Source organism: Phragmites australis, chromosome 1, assembly GCF_958298935.1.
Source record: "Phragmites australis chromosome 1, lpPhrAust1.1, whole genome shotgun sequence".
Taxonomy (NCBI): Eukaryota; Viridiplantae; Streptophyta; class Magnoliopsida; order Poales; family Poaceae; genus Phragmites; species Phragmites australis.
The window spans coordinates 46038974-46053926 of NC_084921.1; the positions used below are offsets into that span (position 1 = coordinate 46038974).

Consider the following 14953-nt stretch of genomic DNA (forward strand, 5'->3'; position numbering starts at 1 on the left):
GTAAATGCACTGGGGGTTTAGACAGGTTCGGGCCGCACGGAGGCGTAACACCTTACTCCTGTATGGATGTTATAAATGCCCTGAGAATGTCCCTCAAGGATGTTGCTGGTTACAAGAATGTCTGTCTATCCTAGAGTCTGGGGCTCCTTGTTCTTCGGTCTGTGTGTATCTGTTGGCTTAGGCGGCTCTTGGACTTCTCGATCTTCTCTACTTCCTTAACTTCTTCAACCGTGCAGAGCTCACCGAGCTTTTTAGAGTTCTCAGACTTGTTTCGCTTGTCGAGAGATATTCACTTCTCAAACTTTTTTTTGTCCGTGCTGCTGGCTGCTTTAAATACCCGCTAGTAGTAGCATGCCCCGAATGGGAGGGCACGAGTTCCAAGGTACCATAAATGGAAAGGGAGTCATCATAGCCTCTGTACGAAGTGACGGGGGTTGAAAACGCGCCCCGCGCCCGGTCATCAGTTGCCATAATGGCATTGGCAACGGGCGCCGTGGAGAGGGCCCACCGGGCAGCCGCAGAGCGGCCCGGCGTGCCCGCCCTGCCTTGTTCTCCTACCATAGCAGCGCAGCAGACGGATGGCACAGGATGGGACCCGTGCATTTAATGTCCCCACGCCCTTCTGCCAGAATATGGCAGGAACTGACACCGAGCATGGCGGGAGCAGTTGGAAGTGACAGGCCACGCGCGCTCTTAAATGCGGCATCGGGCCTTTCACCTGCTGACACCTCATCGCTGGACCCCTGTGGGGGCCACTAACAAAGGGGCTTCCTGGGTCGTCGGGGAACCGAGTGCTCGGGGGTCACGGTTCACCTCTCCGAGCACTCTCTCACGAGAACGCCCTTCCTTGGTCCTCGGGGAACTGAGTGCTCGGGGGCTACTGTTCACCTCCCCGAGCACTCTCTCCCGAGCATGCTTGTACGGATCCTCGGGGAACCGAGTGCTCGGGGGCCGCAGCTCGCAGCCCCGAGCACTCTCTCCCGGAACTTCCTTCAGTGGGCCCTCGAGGTACTCGGGTGCCCGGGGGGCTACTGCTCGCAGCCCCGGGCACACCCCTCCCGGTACTTGGTTCTCCTGGTCGTCGGGGGACTTGGGTGCTCGGGGGTCACTGTTTACCTCCCCGAGCACTTTTTTCCCGTCACTTAGTCTTCGCAGATTGTCGGGGAACCCGAGTACTCAGGGACCACTGAATGTAGCCATGAGCGCCCTCTCCCGGGACTTAGTCTTTTTTACCTTGCAGAGGTGACCCCGCGGGATGGCGCCACGTGGCGGATTGCTGGCCTGGCCTCGGAATTCGGGGACCCCTGGTTCCTGATTCACCGACAGTTTCATTTCTGCGCATCGCTTTGTGCTTGCGGAGGTGTTCAGATCTAGGTTTCGAGGTGTCTGATCGTTGCCATGGAAACCGACAGCAATGGGGACGGCATGGGGAACGTGACGTTGGAGGTCGCTGCCCCCGCCGAGATGATGCCCCCGCCTCCCACGGCCGCGACGGCCCCGATCTCTGCATCCAGGGCGGGCGAAGGGCCTCGGGGTATAGGGAGAAGACTGTGAAGCGGATGATGAAGAGCCCCTACCAGTTGGAGGTTCTTGGGCACACATGCTGGTCCGTGGATTTTGACAGATTTTAATGTTTTGTTTTTGAATTTTTGGTGGTTGTTTGATCGAGTGTTTTGGGGAGGTTTTGGGTTTGGTGTAGCGGAGCAGTACTCGTCGGAGGCTATGCAAGCAGAGCTGTCAGCGAAGATAGGGCTGCCGGACAGGCAGCTGCAAATGTGGTTCTACCACCGCTCTCAGGAACCAAAAGCCACCATTGAAGCGGCAATGGCAGGACGAAGAGGGCTGCACTAGCACCAGCAACGGCACCACCGCCAGTGCTGCCGCTACTGGTGATATCACTGGCAAACAGTGACCTTATGGTTGGCTTGGTTGGGCCATATGATGAGCCGTTGCACCCAACTCACTCGCGGGCTACCGGGCAGTCCTCAGCAGTGCCCAGGATTTTCATGCCGGATATTAGGAGGAGGTATTATGAGCTACAAGCAGTTAATAATAAAATAGGTAGGATCAAAAGAATTAAATAAGAAAACAAGATAAAAAAATATATAATTTTACGTTACTCGTATTATATTTCATAGAAGTTTTCTACGTATTCAGATATGGATATTATCCATATCCATTTTTGGGAAAATAGATTTGGATATATCCATATTCATATTTAGGAAATCAATTCGGATATATCCATATTTGCATACGTTTGTCAATCGAATACGATTTTTTCTTCACATATTTATCCTAAGTCAATGAGCCACTTTTAATATAATATCATGACTTTAGATGATTTTAAATTGTTGGGTGAGAGATGAAAAAGTCAGATTTATCGCAATAGTATACGTGGTTTAATATCAAATAATAAAATAATAGATAGGATCAAAAGAATTAAATAAGAAAACAAGATAAAAGAATATAATTTTATGTTATTCGTATTTATATTCCATAGAAGTATTTCTACGCATTCAGATATGAATATTATACATATCCATTTCTGAGAAAACGGATTTGGATATATTCATATTCATATCTGGAAAACCAATTCAGATATATCTATATTTGCATACATCTGTCAATCGAATACGATTTTTTTTAACATATTTGTATTTAATTAAATACAAATATCAGATAACACGAATATCTGCTATCTATTTTCCACCCGCTGCTGCTATCCCAGCCGTTGTACCAAAAATAGACGGTCTCGGTTGGTTTTGGAAAAGTCAACAAAGGTCATGTTTCTTTGCTCTGTTCAGGCCAGGCCGGACCCCTCCGTTACGAGTTTCGCCGCGCGAGGTGCTGAGTCATGGAGAGGATCTGCGACGCTGCGGACGAGCTCTGCCGGGTTCTTGATCATGAGGTTCTTGATCTCCTCCACCCAGATATGATGTCACGGTGCATGGCAGGCTTGGGCCTGTGACTGGGAAATAAATTTTATAGTAACTTGTATAGAAAGATCTCTGAGACTCTATCTATATTATTTATTTTTTGATGTAACGGCTAAACTAAAAAGAAGAAATATTGAGTGAACATATATTATCATAAAAAATAAGATCTTTTATATGATCAGATTTTATAAAATTTCTTCTATATGACCGTGGGTGGAGTCGACGCGCACGTGGTGCTTTAACCACCCTGACTGCTGCCAGGTCGCTGCCGGCACGGTGGCCACCGTCAAGACCTGACCTGTGATGTCCTGTGTCCGTCTCCTCCCAGTGATCCCCTGTGATCGGTAGCGTGACTGAGCATGCCGTGTTGTTTAGATGTGGTGCCTATGTTTCTAGCTCTGTTATTGCATCGACCGCTGGACAGAGTGAAAACGGATCGGATACATATTGAATAGTCTTATATTGATGTTTATATTTTAATATAAATACGAATACAAATTCGAATATCCTCGAATGCAAATAAGAATCGGATTGTTCGAATCTGAATCCGTATTGGATATCTACTCAATCGGGTTTATTTTGGTACACAAAAAATTCGTTTACATTTGGAATTACTGGAATTACCAAAAATTTAGAAATTTTGTTTAAAATTCATATCAGAAATTTAATTTTTTGGTGAAATTTGACTAAAATTTGTTCCAATTTGTTTGAGCCGAAATATATAGATTTTGTTCACCTTTGAAATTTCTAAAACTTTAGTAAAATTTGGTTCCCTGGTTGGTGGATACGGATATTATCCATTTCTACTTCCAAATTCAAAACAATTCGGATATCCACATTTGAATCTGAATCTCGAAAATGAATTCGAATACAACTATTTTAGTATTCATTCTAGAAACAAATATGGATACAGATATCTATATTTATATTTTAATAGATACGAATATTAGATACATGTTATCTATTTTTCACCCCTACCGCTTGGCTAATAAGATGTGAGGGATGAGTTTGGTTTCAGGTCACCCTATGTGCTTACGCTTAATTCACTCTGCAGCAGGATTTTCATTAGAAATAGTAGTTCTGAAAGATGCATTGGATTCTATACTCGCTGTTTCTCATGACACTGCCGGATGTTATGTTACTCTTATGCTGTTGGAATACATGACCATTTCGCTTTCCTCCTCCGAGGTTTCATTCCTCATGATCTCCACCGCAACAATTTGCAACCTGTGATTTGAGGTCATCTAGCATGTAACTCTTTCCATGAGAACTAGAGGTCGACAACCACGATCCACAGCATATAAGGTCTCCATTTGTGCAGATTTCATGTCAATGAACTTTGTGTTCATCTCTTCAAACACGGTTTGTTACATACAGGAGAAGCCTAAATTACAGAAAATAGCAACGATAAATGGGTTTGACAAGTAAAGGTCGAAACATAACTAAATGCAAACAAGAACCAGCATCATGTATATGTAGGCGCAGAATAACTTCACACACTAGAACACATTGGACATGACAAATAACAATGGTAAGCACTAAGTATGTCTACATAAACAAAAGTTGGAACACAACATTGAGTAGACAAGCACTCAAGCAGACTGGAACCAGCATCAGGTTGATGTGAAACTAATTTTACTGAGATAACAGGAACATAGAAAAACTGATACATTAGCAAAGTTTACAGTATGAGTAGAACCCATTATACAAGTATATATATTATGTATATAGAAAACGTTTTCTCATAGTTATTTCAGTATTGACATAGTCCAACATCGATGCGTACCCTCAAGCAACATTGACACAAGTACATAACTGTAACATACAAGGGGAAACAAGAGAAACTTCAGCCTCCCGTGCACAGCTCAACACAAAAAAGGAGGGAAGAATATGTTTCAGCATATGAAAGCCACATGAACATGCTCATCACTGCAGTAAAGCCCAGGCTGCTGCGTGTACCCTTGCTTGGACAGCATCTCACGTGCTTTCATCACGAGATCCTTGTTTGTCACCTTCCCGTGCTTGTCGGCAAGAATGGCCTGGATAGAATTGCTGAGCGCACCAAATGAAACACCCTGGGGTGTGGTTGCATCGGCTGATGTTTGGTTGGTCTGGCACCCACTTATCAGAATGCCATTGTTAGGTGCCCATGACTTAGTCCCGGCATACACCTCGTCAACATTGTGAACCTCTTGCTCTAACGCTGGCTTGAAAGCTTCTTCCTCGTTGCCTTCAAGCTTAGCCTTCAGGAACTCCTGAGCAAGGGCACCAACCATGCCCATGACACCACCACCATGCTCACCTGACTGGCTCTGATGGAACTTCCCAAGCATGACTTTCATGAACTTCTTGATCTTTGGGCTAGCATCGTCGCCAAAGACATTGAACAGCGTCATCCGGATTGAACCCACATCAATGTCATCCTTTCCAGTTTGTTCTTTGAGCATCTCTATGAATGTCGAGAGCGGTAAGGAGCGGTTTTTGATGCGACCGTGCCCAGTTGGCTGTGCGTATGCCTTATCGTGGTCCTCACCTCCGTGGTGGCTCTGGCCATGGCTACGATGAGGGATGTGGATTCCCTCAGATTCAAACACGTCGCGGACGGTCTCTTTGAGAAAGGACCGGAAGCTGGTGCCAGAACCAGAATCGGGGCGCTCTTCACGTTCACGGGACTGGGCCTTATTCTGCCTGGTGCTATTACCTATCTGCTCCTTGGCGCTGTCCAGTAGGCCACCACTGTGGCATGAATCAGAGACGATGGTGAATAGGCAGCCATCGGGGACCTTCTGAACAAGTTCCCTGAAATCCTGGTCTGCGGATAGAAGAGAGTTATGATCTTTTATATGTGAAAGTTTTTGCTTGAACTGATCTTCCTTGTTCACATGAGAGTTTGCTTTTTCCAAATGATACATGGGATTAAAATCGAGTAGTGATTCAGGAATAAGTGTTAAAGGTAAAAAAAATGCTAGAATGCTTGTCCAAGAAAAATTGCAGCAGAGGATCATCAGCTGACTGCAATATAAAAACTTTTTTGCAAGAAAAGATAATGACAGTACTAACTGAACAATGGCAAATTAAAATCTTTCCTAAGCATTTTCTCATCCTTTTGTCCAGACATTTGCAGAGTGTTTGGTTTGAGGATTAATTCCATCCGGCATAGGTTGGTCCAACATGCAAGGAGGATTGGGTCGTCCATTACCTGTTGAGGAATGAATAGGGTCGGGTGATTGGCCTGCGCGAAGTACCACGCGGGACCGGCTTGGTGACGGCCGACGCAATCTTGTGACGCAAAGCAAACAGCGAGGCAGGTTCAGTTTTTGGATCGGATGATCCCGAGACGATGTCGTGACTCAAACCAAACACGCTATTGGTCTTTGTGGTCAGAAATGATCAGTTATACTTCAATGGAACTGATTAATCCACTAGAGTCCTTCACTGCCAAAGTGCCAATTAAGTTATTCTTTTTTTTTTTGAGAGGGGAACAGATCTTTATTAATTAAGGAATAGAAGGGTTACAATCAATATTTAAGAGATGGTCAATACAGCTTGGAGCACCAGCTAGCCAAACCGCCGAGCTGTTTGCTCGCCTTGCATGTTGCGCCAGCTCATGAGCAATGGCATTCTGATCTCTTGTTCCCTTGACAATCTTCAGCTGTCCTAGACTTGCCATCAGGTCCTTGCAATCTTGTATCACCTCTGCCAAACTCGGATCCTTGCAATCTTGTATCACCTCTGCCAAACTCGATCTACTGGATCCTGGAGCTATCAGGGCCAACACACAAGAGCTAGAATCAGTGTCCAACATAACCGGTCCATTGAACCAATTAAGAGCAAGGGACAGACCTTCTTTGCATGCTTCCATCTCTGCACATTCTGCTGAGGAGCAGCAGAACAGCATACCCCAACCGGACAACAGGGTCTCTCCATCAGCTTTTCTGATAATTATGCCGACACTCGCCTCTCCAGTGGCTGCTGTGAAACTGCCATCAACATTCATTTTTAACCAACCTGTATCTGGAGGCCTCCACTTCATTTTGGCCTTCATGGACACGTTGTCTCCCTGTTGGATATTCTCTCTAGCTCTACAAGACGCCCCCAGCCCCAGCACTGATTTCCCCTTCAATACAGCATCTGCCGATTGTCGGATTTGGTACAGGGTTTGGCACAGCACCGGCATATTTCTCAACGAACCCTCTTCCGAGAATCGCGCATTACCATGTGTGACAGCGTTCCTATTATTCCAGTTCTTCCATAGCAGTATAATAAGAAATTCCCTCTCTCTTCGCTGTAGCTTATCCAGTAATAACAAGAACCATTCTGGGCCAGTGTGTTGGATCACTGAGACATCAGGGACAGGCCACTCCTTCCGCGCAGCTTCAATCAAAATTCGAGAATGATTGCAGTCAATTACTGCATGAAACCCATCCTTCGTCCCATTACCGCAGACCTCACATGTATCTAACTGCGCTATGTGTCTGTTCTTCTTATTCACATTCGCTGGTAATGCTTCTTTTGCTAAATGCCAGGCGAACACTTTCATCTTTGGGGGAACATCATTATCCCAAATATTCTCCCTTCAAAACTCTTCTGTCCGAACTTCCGCTGCTTGTCGCTTGATGTTCAACTTGTTGTAGATTGTATGCCAACTTATAAGCACTTTTTACTAAGAAAATACCAAACTTTTCAGGGTGCCAAGCTAGAACATCTTTTGTAGTCTGTACCTCGGCCTGATAATCTTATCTTCATAATTTTGTCAATGTCGATCTGCAAGAAGTTTTCTCGTAGAAGGTCAATTCTCCACTCTCTATTATGTGAAACTAAGTCCGTCACCCATCTGACCCGCGACATCTCCTTCTGGTGACTGGTTTCAGATTCATGTCGCGTGGTATCCAATTATCCTGCCAAATCCGAACGGAGCGTCCATCTCTAATACGCCAAATGACACCCCTTTTTTAGTAGCTCCACACCATGCACGATCGCTCTCCAAGTTGGAGACACATTTCCTAAAAAAGTAGTGTCGATGAGATTACCCCGTGGGTAGTATTTTGCTTACAATAATCATGCACAAAGGCTATCAGGGAAGTAGATAAGCCGCCAAGCTTGCCTGGCCAACAAAGCCTGGTTAATCAAGTACACTTTGGCATAATCATTTGTTACCATGAGATCCACTGAGTTTTGCACCTTCCATTATTTGCACCCTACCAGTATTTTCGAATCATCTTCATATAATCATCACACAAAGTAACAGGCAGCTTAAAGACTCTCATACTGTATGTAGGCAAGGCTTGGGCTATAGACTTAATTTGCACTTCCTTTGCGGCCTGAGACAATTTTTTGCCTCTCCAATTAGCTAGTCTCTTCCCAAAGCGGTTGCTTATCGATTGGAACTGATCACGCTTCATTCTCCCCTCTGGAGTAGGAAGCCCAAGATATTTCGTCTCAAAAGCTTCCTAGTGCACTTGTAGCATGCCACGGACCTCCATCCTGGTATCTATGGGACAACTAGCTCCAAACATAATCGAACACTTTGACAGATTGATTAGTTAACCTATGCTGCGAGCATAATCAGATGGAGCCTCCTTGATCATATTTGCTCGAGTGACCTCTCCCTTAAAAAATAGAAGGCTATCGTCGGCGAATAGCAAGTGAGTGATCGATGGTGCTCTCTAGCGTATACTGAGAACTTGTAGATTACGTTGTCCAACCTTCTTGTTAAGGAAGGTTTAGAGCCCATCTGCCACCAATAGAAAGAGATAAGGTGATAAAGGATCACCTTGACGTAGCCCTTGGGTTGGTTTAAACTTCTCATGAGGTGTTCCAATAAAATTTACAGAAAAGGATACAATGGTCACACATTGCATGATCCAGTTGATCCATTGTTCGCAGAAACCCAACTTAGCCATGGCTCCCTGTAGGTAGACCCAATCCACTTGATCATATGCTTTAGATAAGTCGAGTTCATATGCAGAAAATTTCTGAGCATTTGTATTCCCTGTTTGAATCGCATGGATGCACTCAAAAGCAATTAAGGCATTGTCCGTAGTCATTCTTCCCAGAATAAATGTGCTTTGAGTAGGGGATATAATTTCTTCCAATGGGGTCGAAGTCGATTCACTAAGCACTTTGAGACAACTTTGTAGATGACATTACATAAACTTATCGGCCTAAAGTCTTTCAAAACCTCCAGGTCATTTTTCTTGGGGATAAGCACGATGAGTGTTTTATTGACCCTATTCGACATACTTCCTAACTGAAAAAATTCTTGGACTGCCTTCACTAGATACTCTTTCAACACGCTCCAATTTCGCTGAAAGAAGCAGCCAGGGAACCCATCAGGACCCGTGCCTTCATTAGTCCAATCTGGAAAAGGGCGTCTGATATTTCTTTAGTCGAGAACGGCCTGCATAAGTTCATGTTCATTTCCTCCATGACGATATAGTCCAGCAGGCCCAAGAGAATATCAAGATCCAAACTGGTATCCTGCTTATACAAATCACCAAAGAAATTAGTTGTGAGCCGCGCCAATTCCTTACCATTTGTACACCATTGCCCATCTACTTTCTTCAGCCGTCTTATCTTGTTCTTGCAAGCACTCCACACAGCCTTCAAATGAAAGAACCTGGTATTATAATCACCCTCTTTAAGCCAATTGATGCGAGAGCGTTGCAGCCACATCATCTCTTCTCAATACAAAATTTCATCCATCCCGTCCATTATTCATCTCATTTACTATTTATTATCCACCCCTTGTTACAGTTGCGTAACTTCTAGTTCCTTGCTTAACTTATCAAGCTCCTTTTTAACCGACCCAAATTGGGAGCTACTCTAGCTCTTTAGGCTTCGCATAACCTGCTCTAGCGCCTTCGATATATGACCCAGATCCCCACGTCCTGACGCATTAAGCCATGCTTCCTTTATCACCTCTGGGAGACAGTCTTCTCTTTCCCACATGATCTCATATCTCATCAGTTTACCGTTTGGTGGAGTCCAAATTTCCTTCCGACAACGTAAGAGGATCAAACAGTGATCTAATCTAGGGGATACAAGATGATGGAGACTTGCATCGCCAAATAAATCCCTCCAAGCAGAATCAACCACTGCTCTATCTAGCCAAACTCTCACAATTCTCTAGCCTCCCTACTGGTTATCATAAGTGTATGGTACTCCATGGAAGCACAGATCCGTGAGGTCACAACAACTTAGCATATCACGAAAAGCTTGCATTTGCCTTTCCAATCTGGCAGACACGGAAAAATGTTCATAGTTCCACATGCATTCATTAAAATCACCCATAATTAACCATGGCAGCAGAGAGAGACTCTTTAAACGTTGCAGGCGCTCCCACATGTGTTTTCTATCTTCCACCCGCGGTTCTCCATATACAAATGTAAGCCTCCATTTAGGTGCATCCGCATCATCCTGAATCTCCATATCAATATACCTATTTGTACATAACCGAATCTGAACCTAAATCGGCTCATGCCAATAAACTGCTAACCCACCACTAAGCCCAATACAATCTAATGCCACAAAATTCTTTAACCCAAGTCTCCACCGCAAATACTCTACTTTAACTCTTCGTTGTCGTGTCTCTCACAGGAACACGATCTTGGGGTTATGTTTTTGCACTAAGGTAGAAAGGCCACGAACTATCCAAGAGTTCCCCAGCCCCCGGCGGTTCCATGCTAAAGCATTCATTGCTCCTAGTGGGGCTCATCATGAGCACCCACCAGGGTTTCAGCACCATCTTGAACTGAATTCGACACCTTCATCTTCCTTGTCGGTGAACCAATCATTTGATCCACCCGCTCCACCTTTATCAGGCCCAACTGAGTCGTCGATGCATGCCCTAAGGATTGGTTTAGAGAACCAAGAGCGCGAGTACCAGCGCAAGTAGGCTCACAAACCAAACTGTTGTTCTCCAAATCCTTTATAGATTCCTCAAAGGTCGCCTTCAAGATCTTCTTCCCTTTCTTTGCCTTTTCAATCTCTCGACCAGCAGCCGGAACTTTTGACACAAGTTTTTTCTTAAGAGAGCTACAAGCTTCCTAAACTGAAAGCGGTCAAAAGCTTTCAACCAGTAGGCTTGTCGATCAAATTTGCACGGAAGCATAGTCCCTCTTGTTTCTGCTCCATGGATGAGTCTTCACTAGAAAAATCGGTTGAGCCAAACAAACCTGACGCCCATTCACGATCCCCTTTCTCCGCCAAACAAAGGTCACACGACGAATGGGTGCCAACTTGCATGTTTTGGACCCCTTGGGCAAGTTCATTGCTTACAGCAGTATGCACCTTTATAGGGGATTGCTCCGGCACTACCTTGTGTGCACCCCTGTGTTGCCTCTTGGATTCATACCCATACTCCCCGCAACTTTTCCATCTTTGTTAACTGACCTCGACGAGCTTGTTGCCGATAAGACTTTCTCCCTTTGGGATCCACAAAAATTCAGAGCACGTGCCACCGTGGGTTTCGTCGTAGGGATAGAGATTTCTTTTTCCTTCCCTTGCTACTGTGGAGAGGCGCGTAGCTCCTTCCCAAAACAGACACCACTCTGGCCTTTATCTTCCTCTGGGCACTCACGTTCAGCATGCCCAATATGCCCACAGTTGAAACAGAAGAACGAAATGTTCTCATATCTTATAACAAAGGTCATTATGCCTCTGCGCTTCACACAGAATTTGAGCTCTTGCTTTAGTGCTTCCGTTAGGGGAAAGGCCACACGAACTCTGAGATAGTCCTTGATTGCTCCTTCGACCTCCATCACCTTGCCAATCTTTCCCCCCAAGAAGCAGACATAATCTGTATTCATCATAACGACAGGCATATCATGGATCCTAACACATATAGGAATAGTGTCGATGACGTTCTCTAACGGTCGGGTCATTCCATCATACGGGACAATGATCAATGCATCGCCTTTGTGCTTCCAGGGACCCCATTGAGCATGAAATTGAGAGTCTTCTCCGATCCAAACTATAACAGAAACAAGTTATCTCCTAAAACCCTAGCAGGTTTGGGAGACTGCAGGCCCCAAGCCACTCCCATCTCCTCGAAAAGAACCCGAACACTATATATCTGTCCGAAATAATATCGAGCAATGGCCATCCATCGCGCCTTGAACTATTCATCTGCCTCACCAAGGCCGACGTCGATTACATCATCATCGCCATCCTCCGCCTCTTCTCCTTTCCTTTCATATATGACCATAGTACCATTACGAGGATCATCCTCAACGCCTTGTTCACGATCAGGCACAACGCCACCCATCTTCGTCTTGCTAGCCACCATTGGCCCCAGCCCCAAAGGAGGGCTAGCACCGCCTTCATCCATCAACGCCATAGCCTTAGCGATCTCCATCTGGCCAGGGTTATTAGCACCCCCCAGCCTTCCCGCTGTCGCTAGCCTCGTGGCCAGCAAGGTTATCACGCTCGTTCCTTGTCACCATCTCAAGGTGCAGCGAAACCCTAGAAACGCCGATGCTACGCGCGATTTCGGGTGGGCAGATTCCTCATCAGAACCCCCTTGATCACCCGACCACAGTAGTAGATCGAAACGAAAATAGGGATCAGCCAACAAACTCGAAAATGAGGCAGGGAAGCAGTGTCCGTAGATGAGAAACAAAACAGTCGACCACCGCCAACTAAATAGGCCTGAAGTCGTCAAGGAATCAGAAACCTTGGCGTGTGGCCAAGGCGGACTCGTCCTACATAGATCAGGGGTCGACGTATACGTAAACGGAGATTAGTCTGGGATGAATCCCAATTGAAAACAGGAATCTTTCGGTGAGACGCTTCCGCGTCACTCTAGATCGCCATGGCGGCGCCTAGGGTTTCGCAAATTAAGTTATACATGTACAACTCTGCAAATGATTGAATACTGTGTTTCCAGAAGAAAACTCAATGAACAAAAAGGACAGCGCTTTTGCTAAGTTAAAGGATCTTGGGAACTACATTCACCAGATTAGAGTTTCATACTCAAAATGGCATACACTCTGATTAGTTATCACCACGGCAATGCAATCCTTATCTTAGACATACACGGTATGAAAATCATAAGAAAAGTACTCATATGCATCTTTAAAAATTCTTATCTTCCTATCCAAATCGTTTCAGAATTTGAAGTGGACTGCGTCACGGAAATATCTGAAATTCAACGAGATAACAATAATAACTACGAATATTATCAAATCAGACACACTTAAACTTGCCGCAATGCAAAACCAGCAAATGGGGAAGCCAGATCATCAATCTTAAGCACAAGCTAGCTTCCAAATCACAGGCTAACAAAACGATGTAATGGAATCGTCCACTATTTGGGACGTGCTCGACCGAATCCAGGAACAGATCAACATCACGTAGGCGTTGACCTATCTTTTCCACGCTTGGATTCACATCTCAAGGTAACAGACTACTTGTTACTCCTACCATTATACTATTTCCTGATAACTTCAGTAAAAGGGAAAAGGAATGCACAGGGAAAGGTTAATCCGCGATCGCACCTGTGATAAGGTTCATGTCGCAGGGCACGATGCACTCGTCATACCCGGTGTCGTCGTTCTGCCCGGTCTCGGCGGGCAGCCGCGTGCCGTGGCCGCTGTAGTGGAAGAATAGGAAGTCCCCGGGCCGAGCGTCCCCGACTAGCCGCGCCAGGGCGCGGCGGATGTTGGACCCTGTGGGCTGCGGTGCGGAGGGGTCGGCGTCCACGAGGACGCGGATGTCGCCCTCGTCGAATCCGAAGCGGTCGACGAGGCAGCGGCGCATGCGGTCGACGTCGTTGTGGCAGCCCTTGAGCTCGGCCTTGGTGCCCGGGTAGTTGATGCCCACCAGGAGCGCGCGCCTGTGGCCCATCGAGCCGGCGTGGATCTCTCCTGGGTGGGTTATCGCCGGTGCGGGGCGGCGGGGTTGGCAGGAGGAGTGGGCGCGGGATTCGTCGGGCGGTGGTCGGGGGAAAGGCCTAGCCTTTTTTGGTGGTGCGTCGCGTCTATGTCGATTGGCCTTGTGCGTTCCCGATCTGACGGGTGGGGGCTGGGGATTGGTGCGGGTGTGCGGCGGAGGCAGTAATTCGCCGCGTCCATTGGATGGTCAGCTACGAGCGTGATGGTTGGGTGCCTCACAAACAGGGGTGGCGATGGAGCGCGATGGGCACAGTGCTCTCCGATTCGTGTACTGCTATCCGTCGCCACACACAGGCGAAGAGCCGAGAACAGGCTTAGATCATCTTCAACGGTTTTTCTTTAGGAACTAGAATTCTTTCACGATAGGATTTTCGTTTCTTTCAGTGCTTTAACGGTTTCCCTTCACGGTTTCCGTCACGACGGGATTCCCAGGTCATTCCCTCCAAAACAGGATTCTCTCTCCTTTCCCTTCGCGATTCCTTTCGAGGGAAAACTGTTGGAGATGAGAGGAAATAAAGGGAATGAGAACGGGGAAGGGAATCGGGAAGGGAACGAAATAAAAGAAATATAGTTGGAGATGATCATCTGTGAATACTCATTGTCCGTATCCATGGTACTCATGGTTTATAGGTATACCTGTTTACCTACTAAATACATAAGTACACAATATAGTTACACAAAGAGTACATCATTACAGTAGCACGGAATTGGCGCCCAGCGGGTGGCCTAGCCTTAGGGTGTTGCAGTCGCGGTCGACGGGTGAAAGAAAGCTGCAGTCGTGGCCGATAGAGGAGGTGCTGGCGCGGAGTTGGGGGAGATTGGTGGAAAAGGGCAGACAACAAGCGGAGGAGGTGCTAGCGCAACGCCCGATGATGGGGATTTGGGGCTCATCTCTGGAGGCGAGCATGCTGCAAGCGGAGGAGGTGCTGGTGTGACGCCCGGCGATGGGATCTGGGCCTAGGTGGCGAGGATATGAGCTGAGGGCCTAAGGTGAGCGCTGAGCAGGTGTGGACCTAGGGAGTGGCAACATCGGATCTGTGGGTACTCATCGTCCGTATCCATGGTACTCATGGTTTATAGGTATACCTGTTTACCTACTAAATACATAAGTACACAATATAG

At 46.4% G+C, this 14953-nt stretch overlaps 1 protein-coding gene across 1 annotated transcript; it reads right to left on the reverse strand.

Moving 5' to 3' along the window:
* Nucleotides 1-4629: 4629 nt before the first annotated feature.
* LOC133922527 (metacaspase-5-like) lies at nt 4630-13977 on the reverse strand. The gene is made up of 2 exons (XM_062367899.1): nt 13436-13977; nt 4630-5748 (listed from the first exon to the last, which is right to left on the reverse strand). The coding sequence occupies exons 1-2, from the start codon at nt 13782-13784 to the stop codon at nt 4832-4834; spliced, it is 1266 nt and encodes a 421-aa protein (XP_062223883.1). The 5' UTR covers nt 13785-13977; the 3' UTR covers nt 4630-4831.
* Nucleotides 13978-14953: the final 976 nt, after the last annotated feature.